The 24611-nt window shown below is 39.2% G+C and overlaps 1 protein-coding gene across 2 annotated transcripts in view; it reads right to left on the minus strand.

The window, feature by feature from the left end:
• PSD3 (pleckstrin and Sec7 domain containing 3) overlaps positions 1-24611 on the minus strand; it is a 483052-nt gene that overhangs the window by 61725 nt on the left and 396716 nt on the right. For both annotated transcript variants that reach the window (XM_023216635.2, XM_023216636.2), the window contains one exon: positions 7734-7804. In XM_023216635.2, coding sequence (XP_023072403.1) covers positions 7734-7804 — 71 coding nt within the window. The remainder of the gene's footprint in view (positions 1-7733; positions 7805-24611) is intronic.

The following is a 24611-nucleotide window of genomic DNA, read 5'->3' on the forward strand; positions in this document are numbered from 1 at the left end:
AAAAAAAAAAAAAAAAAAAAAAAAAAAAAAACCCAAAATAATTATGAAAGTGTTGTTTACCAAGTTGCTCTGGTAATATGCAAAATGTTAATGAAAGATACGGGTTTCCAGTGGCAGGGTCTGGAGAAGGGGTGGGAGGCACCAGATCTAGCCATGAAAGTGGCAAGAAGCAGTCCTAAAATGAGCCAAGGAGATGAATGAGGAGGAAAAGGCTTCCAAGCAGAAACAAAAAGAAAAGACAAAGACATTCGAGGAGCTAAAAGCAAAGGCTGTGGGCAAGGGTCCCCTGCCCAAAAGGTTGATTTAAGAAATCTGGCCCAAAGTAAGTTATTCTTTGTGTCTGAGGTGATGGTGACCCTTACCTTCCATTCTTAAGCATCTGTATTCCCTGCCATAATATCTTTTGCCACCTACAGCTAAAATGAAGTGCTGTGTTGGAACCTGTTGAACATTTAAGAATAAACTTTTGTAAAGAACAAAAACAAACAAGCAAACAAAACAACAACAACAAAAGGAAAAAAGATATAGTATAGTTGAAGTATAGTTAAAGTCCTTTAAATAAAGATATGGGTAGACTAAGGAAGGCTAGTTTTAAAAAAGAGTAATTCTTTCAATCTTATGTATGGCATTACTGTAATATTTTGAAACATTTAAAATAACAGTATTCCTTCCCAATCTTCATTCCAAAGCAGTTGATCATCTCAGCGGTGCAAGTGTGCATACTATGAGGGGTCACCATCTGATTCAGTACTGTGGATGGTAAGTCAAAGGGGAGGCCTCTTTTCCAGAGAAACACAGGTGTGGAAAGGCAACTACAGCAGTGTGTAAAGCGTGGAAGGATGCGTTTGTGGACAAACACCAAAAACAAAAAGTTCAAAATGAATCCTTTCAGATCCTTTCCTCTGAATATCCATATGTCAATAATATACTGAAAACAGACATGTTATCACAAACTTCTCTAAGGAATGAAATTAGGTATAATCTTTCTAGAGGCAATATAGAAAAATGTGTTCAGAACTGTAAACAGTTCCTACCATGTGCCCCATGACACCCCTAGAAATCTAAAGAAAATAAAGAGATATGTGCATGTGTATGTGTGTGTGCATGTGTGTGTGTGTATGTGTGTGTGTGTGTAGTGTTATTTATAAATGTAAAACTAAAAAAAAGCATGTCTGAAAGTGGGGAAAAGGTTAAACTATGACAAATCTATTTAACAAAAAATACTACAAGCATTTAAAAATGAGTATGTTTATAAATGATCTAGGGACAGAAGAAACAAAACCATAATTACGTATCATTTCACAGTCATAAAATATCAGATTGATGAAAACCAAAAATGTTTCTAAAAACCTTTTAATAAGAAACTGTTTATGATAATATACAGAATGAAAAGAATAAGATGCCAAAACTGTGTTATATTATGATTCCATATAGATTTAAACAATCTTTTCCTGGGAGTGATGTTAGCAAGAGAGCAGAACAGGAAGTCCCAGCTCTCATCCCCCCATAAAAATATTGAGTAATCAATGATTTATGGACCAAAATACCTACTAAGAGAATGCCAAAATCCACTTAAGAGGTTGTAGTACCCCAGAAGAGCACAAAGCCAAGAAACCCACACAGAAACAGGTAACAAGAGCAATTTCCTGTTACCCACATCAGCGCCTCCCTGAAGCTGGCATGCCTCAGCACCAGAAGAGAACGTCCTGGCCCCTGACATCTCTCACAGGGGAAAGTAAAGAGATCTTTGATATTCTGGCTTTTCAGAGGGCTGCGTGGGTAATGGCTTTACCTTGGTTCACTTGGAACACTGACGGAACTGGAATAGTGTGGATACCTGGGCACTGCTAAGAACAAAGGAAAGTGGTGGGTGGCTCGCTGTAGTCAGCACAGCTTGATGCAATTGGGAGAAAAGGTGATCAGCCTGAAGCTTCTACTTTGGGAGGGCTGAAGAACAGTAGACTGGGTCGCCCTCATTCCAGCTCTTCTTAGTCCCAAGGGAATAATTTCTGTCTCACCTCACTTGGAGCACTAACAGAACTAGCATAGTTTGGATGCCTGAAGGACACACTTAGAACAGAGTAGAGAGACAGGTGGCTTGCTGTGGCTGGCACAGATTAGCGTAACTGGGAGGTGCACACAACTGGAGATTTCTCCCTTGGAAGAGAGTGGAGCAGAGTATGCATCCAGCATTCTGGCTTTTTGGAGGGCTGTCTGAGGGAGTGGTATCTGACTCTCCTGATTCGGGGCACTGATGGCATACACTGAGGGCTTGGTGGCTGCTTAGAACAGGGGACAGCTGGGTAGCTTCCGGCTCTAAAACCAGATAACTTGCAGTATTGAAGACAGACATCAGAGGGTGCAAGGATTATGGGCTCCTGAAAAAGGACCCAGAGTTCTCTAAAATCTCTAGCAAAGATGACTGGTGAGGGGCTTCTGCTCTAGCAAGTCAGCCTCTATACTGGAAGAGGTAGCTGATTCTTCAAACACGCAGATCCCAATATAGCTACAAGAGACAGGAAGAAACAGGAAAACATGGTTCAATGGAACAAAATGAATTTCCAGAAACTGACCCTAAAGAAACAAAGGTATACGAATTACCTGCATAACTGTTGTAAAGATGCTTAACAAGCTAAAAAAAAAAAAGACGAATAAACAAAATGAGAATACCAACACAGAGAAAATATTCAAGGGAACTAAACAGACATTTTCAAGCTGAAGAATATCATAACTCAACTGAAAAATTCCGATGAGAGGCTCAAGAGCAGAAAACAAAGAAGAAAGAATGAGCAAACCTGAAGACAGGCCATTTGAAATTATCCACTCAGAGAACAAAGATAAATAAGAATGAAAAAGAGTTAAGAGAGCCTTAGACATTAATGGTACACACCATTATGCAGACCAACACATTATGGAAATCCAAGAAAGAGCAGAAGGAACAAAGAGGGCACAAAGCCTATTTACAGAACACTTTTCAAATCTGAGGAAGGAAACAGACATCCAGATTTGAGAAGCCTAATGACAGCCAGGATTAATGGAAATAAATTAAACTGGGACCAATGACAAAATTATAAAAAAGTCAAAGAAAAAGAAAAGACTTTGAAAGTAGCAAAAGAAAAGTGATTTGTCTGTGGATTTCTCAGCATAAATGATCCAGGGCCAGAAGTGACTGTGATGATATGTTCAAGTTGCTCAAAAACACACACACACACACACACACACACACACACACACACAAAACACTTGCCACACAAGCATATTACATCCAGCAAAACTACCCTTTAAAAATGAAAGACAGTATTTTCTCAGGTAAACAAAAGTTGAGAGTTCATTACTGCTGGACTTGTCTCACAAGAAAGTCTAAAAGGAGTTCTTCAACTTGAAATGAAAGAATGCTGAACAGAAACATGAAAGTATAAAGCTCAATGGCAAAAGTAAACAGAGACAGGGCTTGGTATCCATGGGAGATTTGTCCTGGGATCTCTGATAGATACCAAAATCCACGGATGCTCAAGTCACTTACATAACATGACACAGTATTTGCATATATCCTATGTATATCCTTCTATACACTTTAAATCATCTCTAGATTACTCATGATACCTAATAAAAGGCCTACATATCACTACATTGGCATAGATTCAACATAGTATTTAAAATGTGGAAAATTCAAGTTTTGTTTTTTGAAACTTTGTGGAACTTATTTTTCTGAATATTACAATCTCAGGTTGGTTGAATTCAAATGCAGCAATCACTGATACGAAGTGCTGACCATATGTAGGAAAAATACACAATACTTTAATATTGTAATAGTGGTGTGTAAATGACTTTTAACTCTGGTATAGAAATTTTTCAAAAAGTATTAAAATACTTTGCCTATAAATATACATTAGTGGGAACACAATACAAAAGGATATAATTTGTGAGCAAGTAAAAGTATAGTTTTGTCATATGACCTGAAATCATTATCAGCTTAAAATAGATCATTTTAACTGTTTTATGTAAACCCCATGGTAAGCAAACAAAAAAACCCCTAAAAGACACACAAAAGAAAATGAGAAATAAAGGTTATTACAAAAAAAAAAAAAAAAAAAAAAAATCAATGAAACAGAAAGGAATACTCATAAGAGTAAAGTAAAAAAGTGACAAGACAGAAAAGAAAATAAATAGCAAAATAGCAAGAGTAAGTCTTTCTGTATTGGTAATTACTCTAAATACAAATGGATTAAACTCCCAATCAAAGCTGAGAGCGTGGCTGAATGTATTGAGAGAGAGAGAGAGAGAGCGCGAGAGCGAGCACCACCCAAATGTATGCTGTCTACAAGAGACTCACTTTAGATTTAAAGAGACATACACCTGAATGTGAAATAATGGAAAAAATATTACATGCAATTGGTAATAAAAAGAGCAGAGGGGTAGTCATACTTATATTATACAAAATAAGTAAAAAACTGTCAAGAGAGAAAGAATGACATATAATGATGAGTCACTTCATCACAAAGGCATAACAATTATTAATACATATGCATCCATCATCACGGCACGCAAATATATAGAGTAAACAATGACAGGACTGAAGGTAGAAATTAACAATAGTAGGATATTTCCTCACCCCACTCTCCATAATGTACAGAACTTCTAGGCAGAACATCAATAAAGAAACAGAGAACTTCAAAAACACAGTGGACCAAATATCCTAGAAGACATATACAGAACATTCCACTCAACAGCACGAGAATATATATTCTTCTGAAGTGCACACAGAACATTCTCTGGGACAGATAAAATTCTAAGTTACAAAACAAATCTTACCAAATTTAAGAAGACTGAAATAATGGCAAACACATTTTCCAATCACAAAGAAAGCGAAGTAGAAATTAACAGCAGAAGGAAAATGGAGACTTCACAAATATGTGGAAATTAAGCAACATGATCCTGAACAATCAACGGGTCAAAAAAAAAATCAAAAAGGAAATTGGACAATAATTTGAGACCAACAATAATGGACACGCAATATGCCAAAACTTATGGAAGGAAACAAAAGCAGTACCAATAGGCAAGTTTATGGCAAGAAACACATTAGAAAAGAAGGAAGATTTAAATAAATAACCTATTTTTACACCAGATAAAGAACAAAGTAATGCAAAGTTAGCACAGGAAAGACACAATAAAGATTAGAGTAGAAATAAATGAAATAGAGAAATGAAAATCCAATTAAAGGTTAGAGCAGAAATAAATGAAATAGAGAAATGAAAAGAAACCTAAAAATTTCTTTTCAAAAGATGAACAAAATTGACAATCCTTTAGCTAGATTAAGAAAAAAATAGAGAACCCTCAAATAAAAAAAATCAGAAATGAAACAGGAGGCATTGCAATTGATGCCACATAAACTAAAAGGATTCTAAGAAACTATTATGAACAATTATACACCAACAAATTGGGAAACCTAGAAGAAAGGGATTAATTACTAGAAAGCTATAATCTACCAAGACTGAAGTATGGAGAGCTAGAAAATCTGAAAGGATCTATAATAATAAGTGCATTGAATCTGTAATGAAAACCCTTCCAACAAAGGAAAATTTAGGACCAGATGGCTTCACCAGCGAATTCTACCTAACAGTTAAACGACTAACGCCAGTCATTCTCAAACTCTTCCAAAAAATTGAAGAGGAGGGAACACTTCCAAACTCATTTTACACGGCCAGCATGACCCTGATATCAAAACCAGAACACAGTACTATGAGAAAACTACTTGCCAATATCCATTATGGGCATAAACGCAAAAACTCTAAACAAAATGATGGCAAACTGAATTCAACGGTACATTAAAAAGATCATCTACAATGACCAAGTGAGATATATCCTTGGGATGTAAAGGTGGTTCAACTATGAAAATCAGTCAAAGTGATAAAACACATTAACAGATCAAAGGATAAAAATTACATGAACATCTCAATAGATGCAGGAAAGCGATGAAATTCAATATCCTTTCACGATAAAAAACCCTCAAGTGAGAAACAGTTTCAAATGATCTTATATGTAGAAAACCTAAAGATTCCCCAAAAGCCTATTAGAATAAACAAATTCAGCAAAGTTGCAGGATACAAAATCCACCATCAGTTCGATTTCTATATAATAACTATAAACAACCTGAAAAGGAAATTAATAATACCATTCACAACAGCATCAAAAAGTAGTAGAAAAATACCTGAAAACAAGCTTGATCAAGAAGGCAAAAGACATATACACTGAAAACTATAAAACACTGCTGAAAGAAATTAAAGAAGACACAAATAAATGAGAAGACATTCCACGTTCAGGGATTCAAAGATTAAACGTTATTAAAATGTCCATACTGTCTACAGTGACCTACATATTCAATAAAATTCCTATGAACATCCCAGTGGGATTTTTTGCAGAAACAGAAAAAAAAATCTAAAATTTATACGTAATCACAAGACTCTGAATAAGCCATAAACGATACTGAAAAAGAAGACCAAAGCTGTAGGCCTCACATTCCTGATTTCAAAACATATTACCAAGCTACAATACCAAATCAATATGGTTCTGGCATAAAGACAGAAACATGCATACACCAACAGAATGGAACACAGAGCTCAGATAAATTCAACACATATATGGGGGGGAAGCTGGAACCCTTAAGTACTGTTGTTCAGATATAAAATGCTACATTGCTTTGGAAAACCATATGGAGTTTCTTTAAAAACTGAAAACAGAACCATATGACCCCACAGTACCACTTCTGGGTATTTATCCACAAGAAATGAAATCAGGATCTTGAAGAGATATTTGCACTCCATTTGCACTTCACTATGGCATTACTCAGAATAGCCAAAAGGTGGCAACAACCTAAGTGTTCACTGAAGGATGAATAAAGAACATGTACTACAGTAGGCTCCCCTTATCTCTCCATGCGGGATGCGTTCTAAGACCCCCAGTGGGCGCCTGAAATTTTGAATAGTCCCAGACCCTATATATAGATGACCCTTAAACAAAATGGGCTTGAACTGTATAGATCCACTAAAATGCGGATTGTCTTCCATCAAATGAGGACCGATAATACGGCACTTGTGGGACATGAAACCCGAGTATGCAGAAGCCCGCTTTTCTTATACGTGGATTCTACAGGGCTGACTGCAGGACTTGAGTACATGGGGACTTTGGTATATAAGGGAGGTCCTGGAGCCGATCCCCTGTGTGCATGGAGGGATTTTCCTATACATATCTATATAAGATAAAATTTAATTTATAAATTAGTCACAGTAAGAGATTAACCACAATAACTAATAATAAAATAGAACAATGATAACAATATGCCACCACCATTGTTCTCTGGGGGCTATTATTAAGTAAAATAAGGGTTACTTGAACACAAACACTGCGATAATTGGACAGCTGATCTCATCACAGAGATGTCTATTAAGTGACTAAAGGATAGGCAAATACAGGATGGCTATGCCGGACAAAGGGATGATTCACATCTGGTCAGGATGGAGCAGGATTGAGAAAGATTTCATTATGCTACTGAGAACAGCATGCAATTTAAAATTTAAATAGTTTATTTCTGGAATTCTCCATTTAATATTTTTTAACATTAGCAAACAAACTGCAGAAAGTGAAACTACAGATAAGGGAGACTACTGTATATACATATACTGGACCTCGTTTAATTACTTCATCAAATTTAGTGGATTTATCCGCTTTGCTTTTACCTTTTGCAAGTAAAGAACTGTTCCCTTCAGTACAGCATAAAAGGTTTTCCATCCTCGTTTTCCTCTTGGAGCTAGAAAGGGGGAAAAATGTAAAATTTTATTTGACATCAGCATTTTAGAAAGAGAATCTAAATGATCAACATGGTGACAGTGTTTCAATATTCTTCCTAGCTACCAAAATTAATAACAATAAGAACTAAAATTTTCTGAGCCTGATGGTATACCAGGCAGCATTCTAAAAATGTTTTCCATATACGATCTTAATATTTACAAGGATCCTACCAAGTTGGTGCTATTGCTTTCTTCTTCTTACAAAACTGAAACACAGGGCAATAACTTGCTAATGGTCCCACAACTAGGGAGAAGAGAAGGCTGAAAAGCCAGGTAGCATGGTTGACTACAGACTGGGTAAGCACCGGAGGCATACTGGATATACACAGCAATCCGAGAGAAAGCTTAAAAAGCTCACGTACCAGAGTGCTTTACAGCTTCTTCAACGATTCTAGGAATCATAAAGTAGTCTCAGAATATGAAAGGACTGCTTTTGGCATTTCTCCCACACCTCCCTCAACCAGACTGCAAGTTTAATTATTATTACTCCTATTGCAACCTGTGCACATCTCTACTGAGAATCTTGCTGTAATGTACTATTTTTGTCTAAATGTCTCTTTCACTAGACTATGAATGTCTTGATAGGAGGTATCCTTCCTCTTTAGAATTCACTAAACCTAGCACAGTGCTAGGCAGACATTAAACACAATCATACAAATTCTCCAAATAAATTAATTCTTTCAGAAATCCTTAAATTTCTTCTGTTTATATTTTCCTGGATATAAAGTAGATTTTCTCTATTGACTTACATAAAAGCTTACAAATTGTCCTCAAGTAAAAAGCATTAGATTAGCAAAACAGTATAGGATCTATTATCTTAATAAAATTAAAATCTGTAACTGGAAAATGTTATTGCTTGAACGTCATTTTTCTAAACATGTCTGCCGAAATAGACAGGGAGAGCCATTTACTCATGCTCTGTATCAAACACTTGGCTGTCTGTAGTCCGTCTTTAACTTGGATACCTGATTACATTAGAAAGTACAATACTGTTAATCAAATCCTTTAAATCTCTTTTGACTGAATACTCAAGAATTCTTAGACTTGGAACTAGGTGAATAGCCACTTACACAACACAGGCAATCCTGCCAACACCATATTGAGATATCCACCTGGCAAGAAAGAAGTCAAAATATCCGCCCTGCAGGTTTGCAAGGAAGATAATAAATATCAGCCCTTCTGTCTTCACTAGGTGAGGCTTAAAGGTATACTAAAAATATATATAACCAAAAAAAAGATAACCATACATCACGTGTAATATAAACATTCACTACATTGTTCAACAGATGTGAAATTCTGATACTGCTCACATGAGCACTGCGCACACAGAAGGGACCAGGGCCGAGAGGGCTGCTGCAGAGCAGGACCCCAGGCGGCATGGTGTGCAGGAGGCACCTGACCTGAAAGCAGACCCACTGGTTTCCAGACCCTTCACAATCTCACCTGGTCTGAAACCTATCCTCCCACCCACCAGCCCCTAATAAGTCACTCTACTGCGCTGTACTTCAGCTGTACTTTTGCTTCATTTTAAAACGTGGGTAATTCCTAGAACTTAAGGCAAAGCACTGGCTAATGCTGGTATGGAACCTAGAGAAAATCTTTTTGTTTTCAATAGAGGAGCCATAGGTCCAGAAGTATGAAGGCTTTCCCCAAGCCCTAAAGCTAATTTATCGGCATCTTGAGATCCCTTTAGTTTAAAAATCTATACATCTGTGTTTCTACTTTCGCAGTAAATCCATGAATCCAAATACACGTTTACAAAATTTTAAACAGTCCTTTCTCATTATTACACTAAGCCTACTAGAAACAGATTCCAAAGAGCTCTCCAAGTGAAATGTGATTTTAAAAGTCACTCATGAGTGACTAATACTCACTAAGTCAGTTACTTAGTAACTGACTTACTTATTGTACTCACTTACTGTACTCTCTACTTTTCTATTTCCCACAGAAGTATACAACTTAACCTTATCTTTGGCCAGTTACGATTTAGTTATCTAACACATGGATGAAACAACCTATAATCCTCCCAAAAAGATAACTAGGGAGCAAATATTCACCAGTATTTAGCTGGTGTGCTATAAAAGCACTGCTCTAAGTGCTCTGACATGTATTAATCCATTTAACTCACACCATAATGATAAGAGTAAGGTACTATTGATACTTCCATCTTACATGAGACAGATGGGTGCCAACAAGCAGAATTCAGGGGAAGAAGGGATCACCATACACCGTGGGCTGGGAAGGCCCTCTAAAGCAGGTGCAACTGCTCTGATTTGACAACCACACATACAGTGCCGCTGTTGCCATCAGACGCTTGGGGAGGCTCTTCAGGTAAAACACAATGAGCTGGACATTAATGAATCACAAGCACTGGTCCTCATCATGAGGACTGTAGAAAGAGTTAAAGTGATTTCACAGCATGTGTGTTATTAAACACACAGAGCTCCGTAAAGAGTTGTAATTTCATATAATGAACTTGATGAGAGGAAGAGTGAGAAGAGTGAGAAGATTAACGACAGGAAGCCTAATGTAGCAACTGACAGGCTTTAACTACAAGGGCAGTGGGGAATCGATAGGCTGACATCCTTTAATATCTAGATATCTTCCATGAGAAAGTGTTTACTGAGTTTGATTAAAAGACACCATTTTACATGTGAGCCCACGTTTTCACTGCAGTTTTTACTATGCATACTTCAGGTCCGAAGACAATCAATTGCTCTCCTTCTTAAAAATACAAGACCCTTGTAGGGTTTTCATTCCAATAATCTGCCTCTAACCTTACTTTAGCTTTTTTTTTGGTGTGTTTGTTTTAGTGCTACTGAAACAGACATCACTGTTTTTCTGTAACAATCTACTGTCAGTTTGATATTTACTTTTATCTTTATTGATTACTTCTTTCTGTATCTCAGATTGTTTTCTGGAGGCCGTTTTCAATTACTTCTTGAAGTCTACCCTTAGAAGTTCCTCTAGTGAGGAGGGTCTTCTGGTGGTCAATCTTCCTCTATTTTTGTTCGCATAATAAATGTCCTTATTTCATTAAAATTCTAAGTTGATAACTGCTTTTTCTTATGAAGATATTATTTCACTATCTTTTGGCTAACACCACTGTTGCAGTGTTGCTAGTGTTTAGATCTGTGTGCCCACCCAAATCTCACGTTCAACTGTAATCCCCAGTGTTGGAGGTGCAGCCTGGTGGGAGTTAATTGGACCATGGGGGTGGTTACTCATGAATGGTTTAGCACCATCCCCTTCTCGTGACAGTGAGTGAGTGAGTGCTCATGAGATCTGATTTTGTTTAAAAGTGTGTAGCACCTCCCCCACTTTGCTTGCTCCTTCTCTGGCCATTTGAAGTGCTGTTCCCCCTTCACTTTCAGCCATGACTGTAAGTTTCCTGAGGCCTTCCCAGAAGCTGAACAGATGCCAACATCATGCTTCCTGTACAGCCTGCAGACCCATGACCCAATTAAATCTCTTCTTATAAATTACCCAGTCTCAGGTTTTCTTTATAGCAGTGTGAAAATGGACTAATACAGAAAATTGGTACTGTGAAGCGTGGCATTGCTTATAAAGATACCTGAAAATATGAAAGCAACTTTGCAACTGGATAACAATCAGAGGTTGGAAGAGTGTGGAGGGCTCAGAATACAGGAAGATGAATGATAGTCTGGAACTTCCTAGAGACCAGATGAATGGTTATGACCAAAATGCTGGCAGTGATATGGACAGCAAAGGCAAGGCTAACAAGGACTCAGATGGAAATGAGGAACTTATTGGGAACTGGAGTACAAGTCACTCTTGTTATGACTTACCAAAGAACATGGCTTGCATTATGCCCTTGCCCTCGGGATCTGTGTAACTTTGAACTTGAGAGTGATGATTTAGGGTACCTGGTAGAAGAAATTTCTAAGTAGGAAAAGTGCTCAAGATGTGGCCTGGCTGTTCCTAACACCCTATGCTCATATGTGTGAGCAGAAAAATGACCTAAAATTGGAACTTGTAATTAAAAGAGAAGCAGAGCATAAATGTTTGGAAAACTTGGAGCCTGGCCATGTGGTAGAAAAGAAAGGCCTATTTTCAGAAGAGGAATTCAAGTAGGTTGCAGAAATTTGCACAAATTAAAAAGCGTCCAAGTGATAACAGCCAAGACAATGCAGACATGGCCTTGAAGGTATTTCAGAGACCTTCACAGCAGCCCCTCTTGAGGCCTAGAAGGGAAGAATGGTTTCATGGGCCAGAGCCAGGACACTGCTGCCCTGTGAAGCCTTGGGACACTGCTCCTTGCATCCCAGCCTCTCCAGGTTCAGCCATGGCTCAGAGGGACCTGGGTACAGCTTGGGCTGCTGCTACAGAACATGTAGGTCATAAACTTTGGTGGCTTCCACATGGCTTTGAGCCTGTGTCTACACAGAGGGCAAGAACTCAGGCCTGGGGGTCTCCGCCTAGATTTCACAGGATATATGAAAAGTCTGGATGTACAGGCAGAAGACCACTGTAGTGGTGGAGCCCTGATAGAGAACTTTCTACTAGAGCAGTGTGGAGGGCAAATGTAGGGTTAAAGCCCTCACACAGAGTCCCCACTAGGGTGCTACCTAGTGGAGCTGTGAGAAAAGGGCCACCATCCTCCAGACCCCAGAATGGTAGAGCCACTGACAGCTTGCACCATATGTCTGGAAAAACTGCAGGCACTCAATGCCATCCCGTGAGAGCAGCTGCAGGGGCTGAACTCTGCAAAGCCACAGAGGCAGAGCTGCCCAAGGTTGTGGGAGCCTACCCCTCATACCAGTGTGCCCTGGATGTCAGACATGGAACCCAAGGACAATTTTTTGGAGCTTTAAAATTTAATGACTGGCCTTCTGGGTTTCAGACTTGTGTGGGGCCTGTAGCCCCTTTCTTTTGGCCCATATATCCCTTTTGGAAGGCAAATATTTTCCCAATGTCTGTATCCCCATTGTATCTTGGGAGTGGTTAACTTGTTTTTCATTTTATAGGTTCACAGGTGGAAGGAACTAGCCTTGTCTCAGATGATACTTTGGACTTTGGATTTCTGACTTAATGGTAGAATAAGACTTTGGGGACTGTTGGGAAGGCATGAATGTATTTTGCAATGTGAGAAGGACATGATATTTGGGAGGGGACTGGGGTGGAATGATACAGTTTAGGTCTGTGTCCCCACCCAAATCTCATGTTAAAGTGTAATTTCCAGTATTGGAGATGCGGCCTCATGGGAGGTAATTGGATCATGACTCAACAATGGTTGAGCACCACCCGCTTGGTGCTATTCTCATGATAGTGAATGAGCACTCATGAGATCTGGTTGTTTCAAAGTGTGGAGCACCCCCCTTCTCTTGCTCCTCTGGCCATGTGAAGTGGTGCTCCCCCTTTACCTTCTACCATAATTGTAAGTTTCCTGAGGCCTTCCCAGAAGGTGAGCAGATGCCAGCATCATGCTTCCTGTACAGCCTGTGGATCTGTGAGCCAATTAAACTACTTTACAAATTACCCAGTCTCAGGTATTTCTTTAGATCAATGTGTGAATGGACTAATACAGATTTCTACCCTGAGTATAAGTACTATGTCTAAGCATGGGTTTCTTTAAATTTATACAGACTGGTGTTCTTTGAGCTTCCTATATATTATTCTGAAAAACCTATAGACATATCTTTGAATACTGTCTCTCCTCTATCGTCTTCATGATTGTAACTTAACACTCCATTCTAACTTCTCACTTCATTCCACTTGTGACTTATCCACTCTTTCATATTTTCCATCTTTCTGTACTTCTGTGCTAAATGCTGTGTAATTTTATCTCTGGTACTGGCAGGCCACCTAGATCCAAAAATGCCCTAAAAGCTTAGCATTCCCAGGGTTAGCCACCTCCCCACATTTGTACTCATGCTTTATTCCTGGCCTAACAGGATTTCCCTTTCATTGTTACAGGCTTATCCATTCAGATAAAAGTTATTTAAAAATATTTCATCTATCGTTTTTAGAGGTTTTATTATGGGAGAGTTTCAGAATCTGTAGGCCAATGCATTGCAAAAAATAGATTCTCTATTGCATTTTTCTTTCCTTCGTTTTATAAAAAGGGAAGAATTTATTCACAAACTTTGTTATCTAGGAAGAATTCATTTGGAGCAGGATGCAGGAGGTATTGTGGGGTGAGAACAAGGAGAGAAACTGGAACAAGGAGTATCAGAAACGAAATTATTACAATAGGTGAGATAAGAGAAAAAGGCCAGAACATGAATAGAGGCATACAATAAATTAAGATAAAATGGAAGGAAAGGGGAAAGGCATTAACATTAACTGAGCACCTACACTGCAGCACTCTGGGTGTTGGGCTAGCATTACACATATACACTCTATGTGTTCCAAACAATCTTTTCAGGTAGGTATTATTGTCTCTTTACGTCCCCATTATTAACTATATTTGCAATTCTGAAAGGTAGAGTATGCTCCCAAGGAAGCCACCCATCTAAGGATTTCAAAGCTACTGTACAGGATAATTAAGGAAACATGTTCTAAGGATACATTAAGTAGAAAATATCCAGGTGACAATTCTTTGCAGTGGTCGGTCTGCTACTCCTGTTAGGTGGATGCTGAAGGCAGGAAGCGAGATGATGAGAGGAGAGGGAAATATAACCAGGTACTTTCTCTAATCTCACTCAACTATACGACCTTCAAAGGCATCCCTGCTCATGACTACAGATCACAGAACAGAGGCACAGTCTCTGTGCCTGCCCTCTCAGGTGCTCCCAGCTCGACATTTCTGCAGAAAAATTATCTAATATTAATAATAATTACAGTAGTAGTAATAGCATGGCAAATGATTGCTGAACACATACTGCTTTAAGTACTGTTCCAATATTTGACCTGCATAAACAAAAGCCCATAAGTCTAGGAGGGATCCAAGATTATAACCTCCATCTCACAGATGTGGAATCTATGACCACCTTCCTCCCACGTTCTACGAACTGGCACCTCTTGTTTCCCCATAGCACTGGGCACTTTCACTCTGGTTGCCATACAGGGAAAGGCAAGCTAAACCAGATTTGGGAGGCAATGTCTTGGATAAATCTGGGATAGAGGAGTGATATTAAAATTATTTAAGAGCTGAGGCTGGGCATGGTGGCTCATGCCTGTAATCCCAGCCCGTAATAAGACTCTGTTGCTACCCCCCCCCCCAAAAAAAAAAAAAGCCAGGTGTATTAGTACATTCTCACATTGCTAATAAAGACATACCTACAACTGGGTAATTTATAAAGGGAAGAGGTTTAATTGACTTACAGTTCAGCATGGCTGGTGATGCCTCAGGAAATGTATAATCATGGCAGAAGGGGAAACAAATATGTCCTTCTTCACATGGCAGCAGCAAGGAGAAGTGCTGAGCAAAAAGGTGAAAAGCCCCCTATAAAAAGCCATCAGACCTCAGGAGAACTCACTACCACGAGAACAGTATGGGGGTAACGGCCCCCACAATTCAGTTACCTCCCACCAGGTGGGAACTACAATTCAGGATGAGATTTGGGTGGGGACACAGCCAAACCGTATCACCAGGCATGCTGGGGCCTGCCTATATTCCCAGCTACTTGGGAGGCTGAAGTAGGAGGACTGTTGCAGTCCAGGAGGTTGAGGCTGCAGTGAGCCATGATCATGCCACTGGATTCCATCCTGTGACAAAGTGAGACCCTGTCTCAAAAAAAAAATAAATTATTTGAGTTGATTCAGGAGTGACCTTGAGCTATTGGGAAAAGCACTGTTCCAGTCAGATTAAAGGAACATCCACAGTAAACGGTCTGTACCAGTACACAGTCTCTGAGTATCAGCTCTGGCTTAGGGGCGCTTCCTGACCACGATGGGTGAAAATAAAAAATGAATAAAACCAACAAGCTGCTGTGATTGTTATTCTGAGTCACACTCACATACACATGAGGACCATATTTCTGTAACAAAATATTGGCAGTTCCTCCAAAGATGGGTGATACTGGAGCCATCACTGAATGTTCAATATCACAAACCAGTTATTATTTTCTGTTTATTACCAATTTGAAGAAACATATTTGGAAATATAAAGTACAGTGAATAATATTTTGGCTTCAATTATTATCACCGATACTTGTAAAATAGTGAAATGCTGAACGGGGAATGAAAGGACAGTGTCACCCCTCCTTCATAAAGAGGAAGGTATAAAATATTTCTAAACAATAAAATTTTCAGTAAAGAGTAATGATGGATTTATGTCAGAAAAGTTTTTTTTTTTTTTTTAATCCATCAAAAGGTATAAGCTTCATGCAGAAGTTTATATTTGCATGCTACACTCTCCAACTTTTCTTCTCAACTGAACCGGAAATGGATTGTGTTTAATATTTTACTGTTCCAATTTTCTATTTCATTCAAATGGCAGAGTATTTGTTCCTACATCAAAATCTTGTCCTGTTTTTGACCACTCATCTTTCTAGGTTCCCTAATCATCTATTTTTTTCCTTTTCCTCATATTTAATATCAGAGAGTCATAATACACACAGAAAAACGTAGTATGCGCAGTGCCTACTTTTTTCATTGAACACACTAATCTTTATTTCCTGTCTGTTGCCTTGAAAATATTCTCCCATTGTGCCACGTAAAATGACAAAAATACCATTTTATTCCCCACAGAGGAGAGAGAGAGGTAGCCATATACACACTAACGAGAAGTAAATTCTTTTTCAGGGCCTCATGAAATGTCTTGGCAGGAAGGCCGACAACACAAATCCTGCCAGGCCAAGAAACAGGTATGTGGGGGTGAGGTAGTTCTAATGCAAAATACCTTGAATTTCCTTAGGTTAATGGAGAGATATTCATAATATAAAGCAATCCCAATGATGGCATTCCAAAATAAATCCAGCACTTTGATAAACTTGAAAACAAAGTTTTCAAAAAAAAGGTATACTCAGCAGAAGTTCTGTACTAATATAAATGAGACATCATCTATACTAGCTGTAAAAAGCACAAGGCATTTTTAAGACTGTTCTATTTTCTCAGTGATAGAACTAAACAACTTAAATCTTTAAAACAAAAATCCTTAAAGTATGTATCCTAAAGCATGAAGAAACAGGCTACCCTGGTAAGAAGGGAGTTCTGAAGTTCCAATCAATGACACAGTTGAAGATACAACTCACGCAGGGAGGAGTCCGCTTTCGCAATTGATGTGCAAAGAATTTAAATCAGTTCATAGATGACAGACTCACAGATGACTAAGTGAAGTTAAGGGTAATCCTGTATATTAACCTCTAACTTTCTTTTACAAAATATCCTCAGGCATCACAAGACATTCTATTAAATCTTAATTAATAGAGCAGCTCAGGCACTTTTAGATTATGGCTTGAAGCAATCAAGTCCAAGCCGAGCACAGGAAAATTCGCCATTCGGCTGAGTCACACAGTATTCAGCAAGAGATAGTATTAATTATCCCTGGTTTATAGCAGAGTGGTAGGAACTAAAACAGTACTATTACTACTATATATTCCTAATCACTTATCTCTGAAACACTTAAGGCAATTTACACATTACAAAAAATCACTTAATCCTTATAGTCTTTCTCTTTTATAAAAGGATGCTTTGTCAACTCTATTTTATAAAGGAAAAAAACTAGGGCAGCCTTATAGGGCCTGTAGGGCCTGTTAAAGCAAACTAAACATGGCCTAAGAAGGACTCTGTACTTCTATATTTGAGTCCTTGTGGATAAACTGCAACCAAACTTAATAGGTAGACAAGACTGAAAACCTAACTTAGGAGTATGCACCTGTAACAACACCTGAGTCTTGGCCAATCCCAGCGGCCGTACTTCAACCACTCATACAGTGCTGAGCGTTCAAACTGTATTCAAATAAGGCACGTGCTGAACCGTAACCAACGGAGTTGTTTCTGTACCTCACTTCCCTTTTTTTTGTCTATAAATTTGTTCTGCCTATGAGGCATCCTTGGAGTCTCTCTGAATCTGCTGTGGTTCTGGGGGCTGCCTCATTGATGAATCATTCATTGCTCAATTAAACTCCTTTAAATTTAATTGGGCTGAAGGTTTTCTTTTAACAGAACCTACACCTATTTTTTTCCCAGAAAATTATTTCCTTTTTTATACAATAGGAACCAATGTGTATTTTGATAGAGAATAGAAAATGAAAACAAAGAGAATTTTAAGAATATTCTATCCAAAGTGTCCCCGAGTGGGGTGATATTCATTCTGGATATGGCTCTATTCCTATAAGAGGTCTCAAGACTTTTACACTAAAATGTTCTGAAATGGCAGAAAGTGTCACAAACTGGGAGCGAGGCACTTAGATTTTCTGCACACCATGATGCCCACTATTTCTCTGCTTTTGGACCAGTTATCTAAACATCTCTGGTTAAAAATCTATATAAGGTGCCATAATTACTTTATAATGTTGTTGAGTTAATCTAGGCACTTAAGATTATTAGGACACAGACCCAAACCCTAAAGAATTTACATATACAGGAAGTAATATTAACAATGAAAGTTAATTTAACATGATAAACTGTATAAACTAAATGGTAGCATGGCACTAACCTAAGACAATCACAGTGGGGACTCCAGGAGTTAAAATGAGGAGGAAGTCATTATTCTGCTCATGAATAGGACTTAGAGGTTAGAGAACACTTTAAATGAGGGTGTACTTTAATGTAAGATTTTAAAAACAGAAACAAAAAACATAGGTTTTTCTTTTAACCTTCACCTTTTGTACAGTATGTTAGTAGCAAGACATGGAATCAAAATGTGGATCCTAATTTTGGAAGTCTCATTAACATTACAAATTACCATCATTCTTTAGCAAGACAACCTGAGAACAACAGTCAACAGATGATTTTTTATTTTTTAAGAAGAAACATTTTAGAACCAGAGAACCTGGTTTGAGATACTGGCTTCACCTGAGTGACCTTCGGCAAGTCACTTAGCCAGTCCTATGCTTTACTTTCATCCTGTATAAAACACAGGTTTTCTGAGACTTACATGAGTTAATATATGCAAGTCCTTTGGATTTTTTTTTTTTAATTAAAGATACTGTCTGCTAAAGAAAAAGATTTGTCTGCATCAAATTTTCATGCTAAAACTGAAGAAAATGCATCAAATTTTCATGCTAAAACACAAAGAAAGATATTTTTTCTCACTTCTGTGAAAATAAGCAATTTAAATCTAAGTTGCTGGAACTTCAAAATTTTAGAGCCTTAAGGGAATGTGATTATGGGACCTTGATCATGTTAACAGGCAGCTGTAACCTAGGAAGCTGTAAGCTTTGTTTCTCTGATTGTTTGTCTGATTACAGATTAGCCTTTTTCCTTATCTACACTGTTTTGTAAAAAGTTGCAAATGACTAAAAGGCACCAGGGAAGACCCCTTCTCGCTTAACTGTTCATCTTCATTACAGATTAATTTCCCTTTTACCTTTCTCACACACAGACTTGATGACTATCACATTATCTAAGGTGGAATGTTAAATGAACTCTTTTAAATTGGGAAAGAAATGATAACAAGCTGTAAAAAAGAAAAGTCGTACAGAAAAGAAAAATAACTAAATTATTACAACTCATAAAGAAGCCTTACATAAAAAAAAGTTATAATCCTACCAAATTTCTTTGTTTTCTGCCCATACATAAGGAAGACCTTAACTTTTCACTTCAGAGCACTGGCCTCATTTCTCTGGAGTCCATGTTTCCCAGATTCTTGCTTGAATAAACTCTTCAAAACTGGATTCTGATGCTTTCAATTATTTCAGGTTGACATTTCATTCAAGTATTTGGAATTTTTTTTTTTGTTAGTCAATGTTTGAGAACACGCCTTTAACGTTACTGATGCATTTTTTTTTTTCCTTTTGAGATGGAGTCTTGCTCTGTTGCCAGGCTAGAGTACAGTGGCGCCATCTCAGCTCACTGCAACCTCCATCTCCTGGGTTCAAGCCATTCCCCTGCCTCAGTCTCCCCAGTAGCTGGGAGTACAGGCACCTGCCACCATGCATGGTTAATGTTCTTGTATTTTAGTAGAGACAGGGTTTCACCAAGTTGGCTAGGACGGTCTCGATCTCCTGACCTCGTGATCCGCCTGCCTTGGCCTCCCAAAGTGCTGGGATTACAGACATAAGCCATCACACACGGCCTACTGATGCATTTTTGACAGAAAGGGACTACTTAGCACACTTAGCACATACCACCCGTAACTGGGAAGAGAGCTAAGTGTGACATATTTACCAATATTAATATATTTATTGTTTCCATTTTGTCCCAAGCCCTGCATTGACATTGGAGATATCAAACATGAATGCAAACAATAAAAGTAGATAATAGGAGAAGAGACAAAAGCTGTTGGAGAACTTTCTACCCAAATGATGAGCCACAGAATCACTCAAATCTAACTCAAAAACAAGTATCTTTCCCCACTTGGCAAGGAGATGGTTTCACTGGCAGTCATTACTAGAAGTGCAGGAAGAATTTACATGGCTTGGGCTGAGGTTGGAAAAGAGGTCAGAACACAAGAGCAAGCATCATTACCTAAGGGTTATCAGAAACGCGTGTGGGAAGCAACAAATCCCAAAATGACTCTCACTACATCATTTTTTTCAGGAAAAATATAAACACCAGTGATAGAGACAGGAGGCAGCGAAGGACGCCCCCTGCCCCCAGTCCCTGACGAGATCCTGCCTTCAAGCCTAAAACAGCATGAGGGATGAAAAACCGGACTGCCAGTCCGGATGAAGCCCACCCTTTTCCCCAAATGATTCTTTCTGAATAACACCCGTCTACACATTGGGAGGAGGGGGTGGGGCCTTGGGAAGTTTGCACTGTTTACGGTCGGGAGGAGCCTGGCCTCTCTTGTTTCTGTGTGGTAAGGTGGGATTTAATCCGTGAGAGCCTGTTAGCAGGACTCTATCTCACTTTGCTGATGTGTATTTCCTTTTTCCTTTTTGCCCAATAAATTCCGCTCCTCACCCTTCTGTGTGTCTGTGAGCCTAATCTTTCCTGGTCATGTGACAAGAATCCCTTTTTTTTTTTCCCCCTGCAACACTAGAGTCACAGAATTATTTTTTGGATCTTAATGAATGATATCTCACATTCTCTATGGCTAGAATGTTCCTCTCCCAGATACCATGACTTGGCCCCCTTCACTTCAGTTAGGTCTCTGCTCAAATGTTATCTGTGAAACATACAAAATGGCATCACTATAGTTCAGTGCTCTAAAGCAGAATCCATTCTCAGGACCGCCTGCACCACTGGCAACCTAGCAGAATAACCCGGTACCTTGCCCTGAATCTGTGAAGGGCACCTCACCACCACAACCACAATATCCTGAAAAACAGCTGAATTTCGCCAGCGCTGCAACTCCTAAACAGCAACCATAAATGAACTATGGACTTGGGCTAAGCCGGCCGCCTCCACCCATGATATTTCCTTCAAAACAATGTGTGTAATCACCCTTAGCTTCCTCTGAAAAACCCTCACTTGGTTTGGAACACAATGTGGGTTACAGCCAAATCTGTCTCTCCTGAATCTTAATTCCTAAGAGCCCAATGTCTTGTCTCACAGCACTGCGGTCTGGTTTGTCGCCCCCTCTTGGTTGACATGCCACATCCAGGGGTTTCCTCTAATCACTCTCTGCAACATACGACCTGCACACTTCCTTCAGTATTTCCTAAACTTGACTTTATTTTTCTTTGGGTCATTTAACACTTGTATGAATTATCACATAGTTTTATTAAACTTCCCCAACATTAGAATGAAACCTTGAAGGCAAGTATTTGGTTTGGTTTGTTGCTGCATCCACAGAGCAGATTAACCCCTTCTCCTCCCCTAACCAACCAAACAAACAAAAAAAGAAATCAGATGTCCTAAACAGGTATGTAGATGGCATGATTCAACAAATATTACCAGCAATATTTTTTTTTAAGTGCTTCATCATTTAGGTAAAACTCAAGTTGCTTAAAGAGAAAAGGGGAGGTAGAATAAAATTTTGGTCAATTATTCTAATAAGACATTGAATATGGGAATAAGCTATCAGTAAACACCCAAGCTCAAAAGGAACAAATAAGGCTTAATAAGTTACTGTGGGTTTTCATGGGTTAATTGAAGAATGAACATTTGTGACAAGTGACTCCAAACTTCTAGCAAACAAATGACATTTCATATATATACAATTTTTTTCTTTTGAGACCGGATCTTGCTCTGTCACCCAGGCTGGAACGCATGGCACGATCACAGCTCATTGCAGCCTCCAACTGCCAGGCTCAAGCAATCCTCCCACCTCAGCTTCCCGAGAAGCTGGGACTACGTGCACCATCATGCCTGACAAATTCTTTTTTTTTTTTTTGGTTTTCATAGACACAGGGTCTTGCAATGTTGCCCAGGCTGGTCTCGAACTGCTGGGCTCAAGCAATCCTCCTGCCTCAGCCTCCCAAAGTGTTGAGATTACAAGTGTGAACCACCGAACAGGCCTCATAATTCTTATGAAGTGTATCTGACTGAAGGAATATGCTGGAGAACTTGCTCTTTTTAATAATCACTTCAAAAAGTTAGGTATAACAAAAAGTTCCTGAAATTCAATGTTAGATCTGAGTTCTAAATTTCTTTTCAAAGAATATGTCAGTATGTTCAATTCTTTGCCTTCTACTTTTAAACTTAACTTCCTCGTATAGCAACCTTTTTCCATTACCTAGTCCATCCTGACTCATTCTAATCACATGCTCCACCCTAACTCATTCCAATTACTGGCTACCTGCTCTGCCCTGACTCCCACCAAAGCACTCAACCCGTCATTCTCTTTAAATCAGCCAATCGGAATTAGTTTAGCCTGTGTGGTCTAACCCTAGCCAACAGGGGAACGACATGGAGGGGGGGCACGTGAGTCAGGCATAAGAACCCCTTCCCCTCCCTTGTCCAACTGTGCGTTCACCATTGTTCCATCTGTAAGGGTGCACCCTTCTATACAGAAGTAACTTGCCTTGCTGAGAATTAAAAAGAAAATTTTATATTCCAGTACTATTTCTTTTGCGGCACTGAAACTTTATATACAACCTTTAATAACTTCGTTTACGTGAAAAGTGTGAACATTGATCAAGAAAATCAAGCTTACTATGTTTTTTTTCATACTATCTAGAGCAATTTGCAGACCTCTTTATAAATCTTTTAAGAACAGGGTGTTAAAATAAATGTAAGGTTAAATCATTGCAGTCTATCTGAGAAGGGAAAGTAAGTGCTGAATCAGACAAGTAGGCTTGTCAAGTGACACCAAATCAGGTTTCGTTAACTTCAGAAGCACCATAGAAACCAGGAAACCACAGAGCGAAGACCCTGCTGAGCAAGCATTTCTACAACTAGCAATTCAAATCAGCTATTGTAATTGTAAAACAGGCCAAGGCCCACTGGCACCTTTCAAATGCCCCCAGGCAAAAGCAGCTGAAGGTCAATAAAAATAATTCAGAGTGGCTGATGAGCAGCCTCCAGACAGAATCCCTTCTCCAAGGAATGTGACAACAGCCTGACGTGCTTCTCCCCCACCTAGGAGCTCCAGAAGTGACTTCCAGCTCTTCCTACCGATACGTGTTCCTGGCCCTCATTACAGGGCGAGGGCTCTGGCTTACCACTCACGCGCAGGAGCCAGAAAACAGTCTTCTGCCACAGACTGCACCTGAGGTGATGCCACCCCACCATGGCCTTTTAGCTTTTCCCAACTCAGACCACGTTTCTTGCATTTATCAGATGCCAGTGCGTTCAAGTGCTCTCCACTGAAGAAAACCAAAATACACGATCCTGCAATACACTTCTTTGATCTATTTTGACATGGCCCTTCAGAAGCCCCGCAAACAGAAGTAGCTGTGCAAAGCTATCTTTTGTGGGGGAGATTTGCATCTGTAGAGAGAAACTGTATTGATGGCAGCCAGGCATTCTCTGAGGCCTTCCCTTGTCTATCTAACATCTTTAAGGGTCTGAAAGAAACATTTGCCATCTATTCTCTCTCTCTCATCATGCCTAGGTTTTACCGCCTCCTTGTAAGGTTTCATTTACATAACAGGAACACCTTTGCTAGCCAGGCTCATCGTCCTCTCTTTTCATAACCTGTTTTGATCCAAGCCCCCACTCTTTCTGTAACTTCAATTATAAGGTAAAAGCTTCTCTACTCCATTGAGGGTCGTGTAATCAATCTATGATTATCCCCTGTGTGCATGTTAATAAATTTGTGTATACTTTTTCTCCAATTAATCTGCCTTTGGTGAGTTGATTTTTCAGTGAACCTTCAGAGGGCGATGGGGAAGTTTTTTCCCGGATGGCCCCTACAGTATATACCCTTCAAAATCATTTTACTATGTACACAGATGCAAAACAAACTGAGATATTATACTTGTTAATTTTGAACTTTTCTACTGGCTGGGCATGGTCGCTCACACCTGTAATCCCAGCACTTTCGGACGCTGAGGTGGGTGAATCACCTGAGGTCAGGGATTCGAAACCAACCTGGCCAACATGGTGAAACCCTATCTCTACTAAAAATTCCAAAATTAGCTGGTCGTGATGGCGGATGCCTATAATCCCAGCTACTCAGGAGGCTGAGGAAGGTGAATCACTTGAACCTGGCAGGCAGAGTTTGCAGTGAGCCGAGATCACATCATTGCACTCCAGCCTGGGTGACAAGAGCAAAACTGTCTCAAAAACAAACCAAAAACCTCTTCTACTTATGTATCATATGTTGTAAGCCCATAATAAAATTCTAAGCCCCAAACGGCCTGAATG

The sequence above is a fragment of the Piliocolobus tephrosceles genome, chromosome 7 (genome assembly GCF_002776525.5).
Source record: "Piliocolobus tephrosceles isolate RC106 chromosome 7, ASM277652v3, whole genome shotgun sequence".
NCBI classification, from domain to species: domain Eukaryota; kingdom Metazoa; phylum Chordata; class Mammalia; order Primates; family Cercopithecidae; genus Piliocolobus; species Piliocolobus tephrosceles.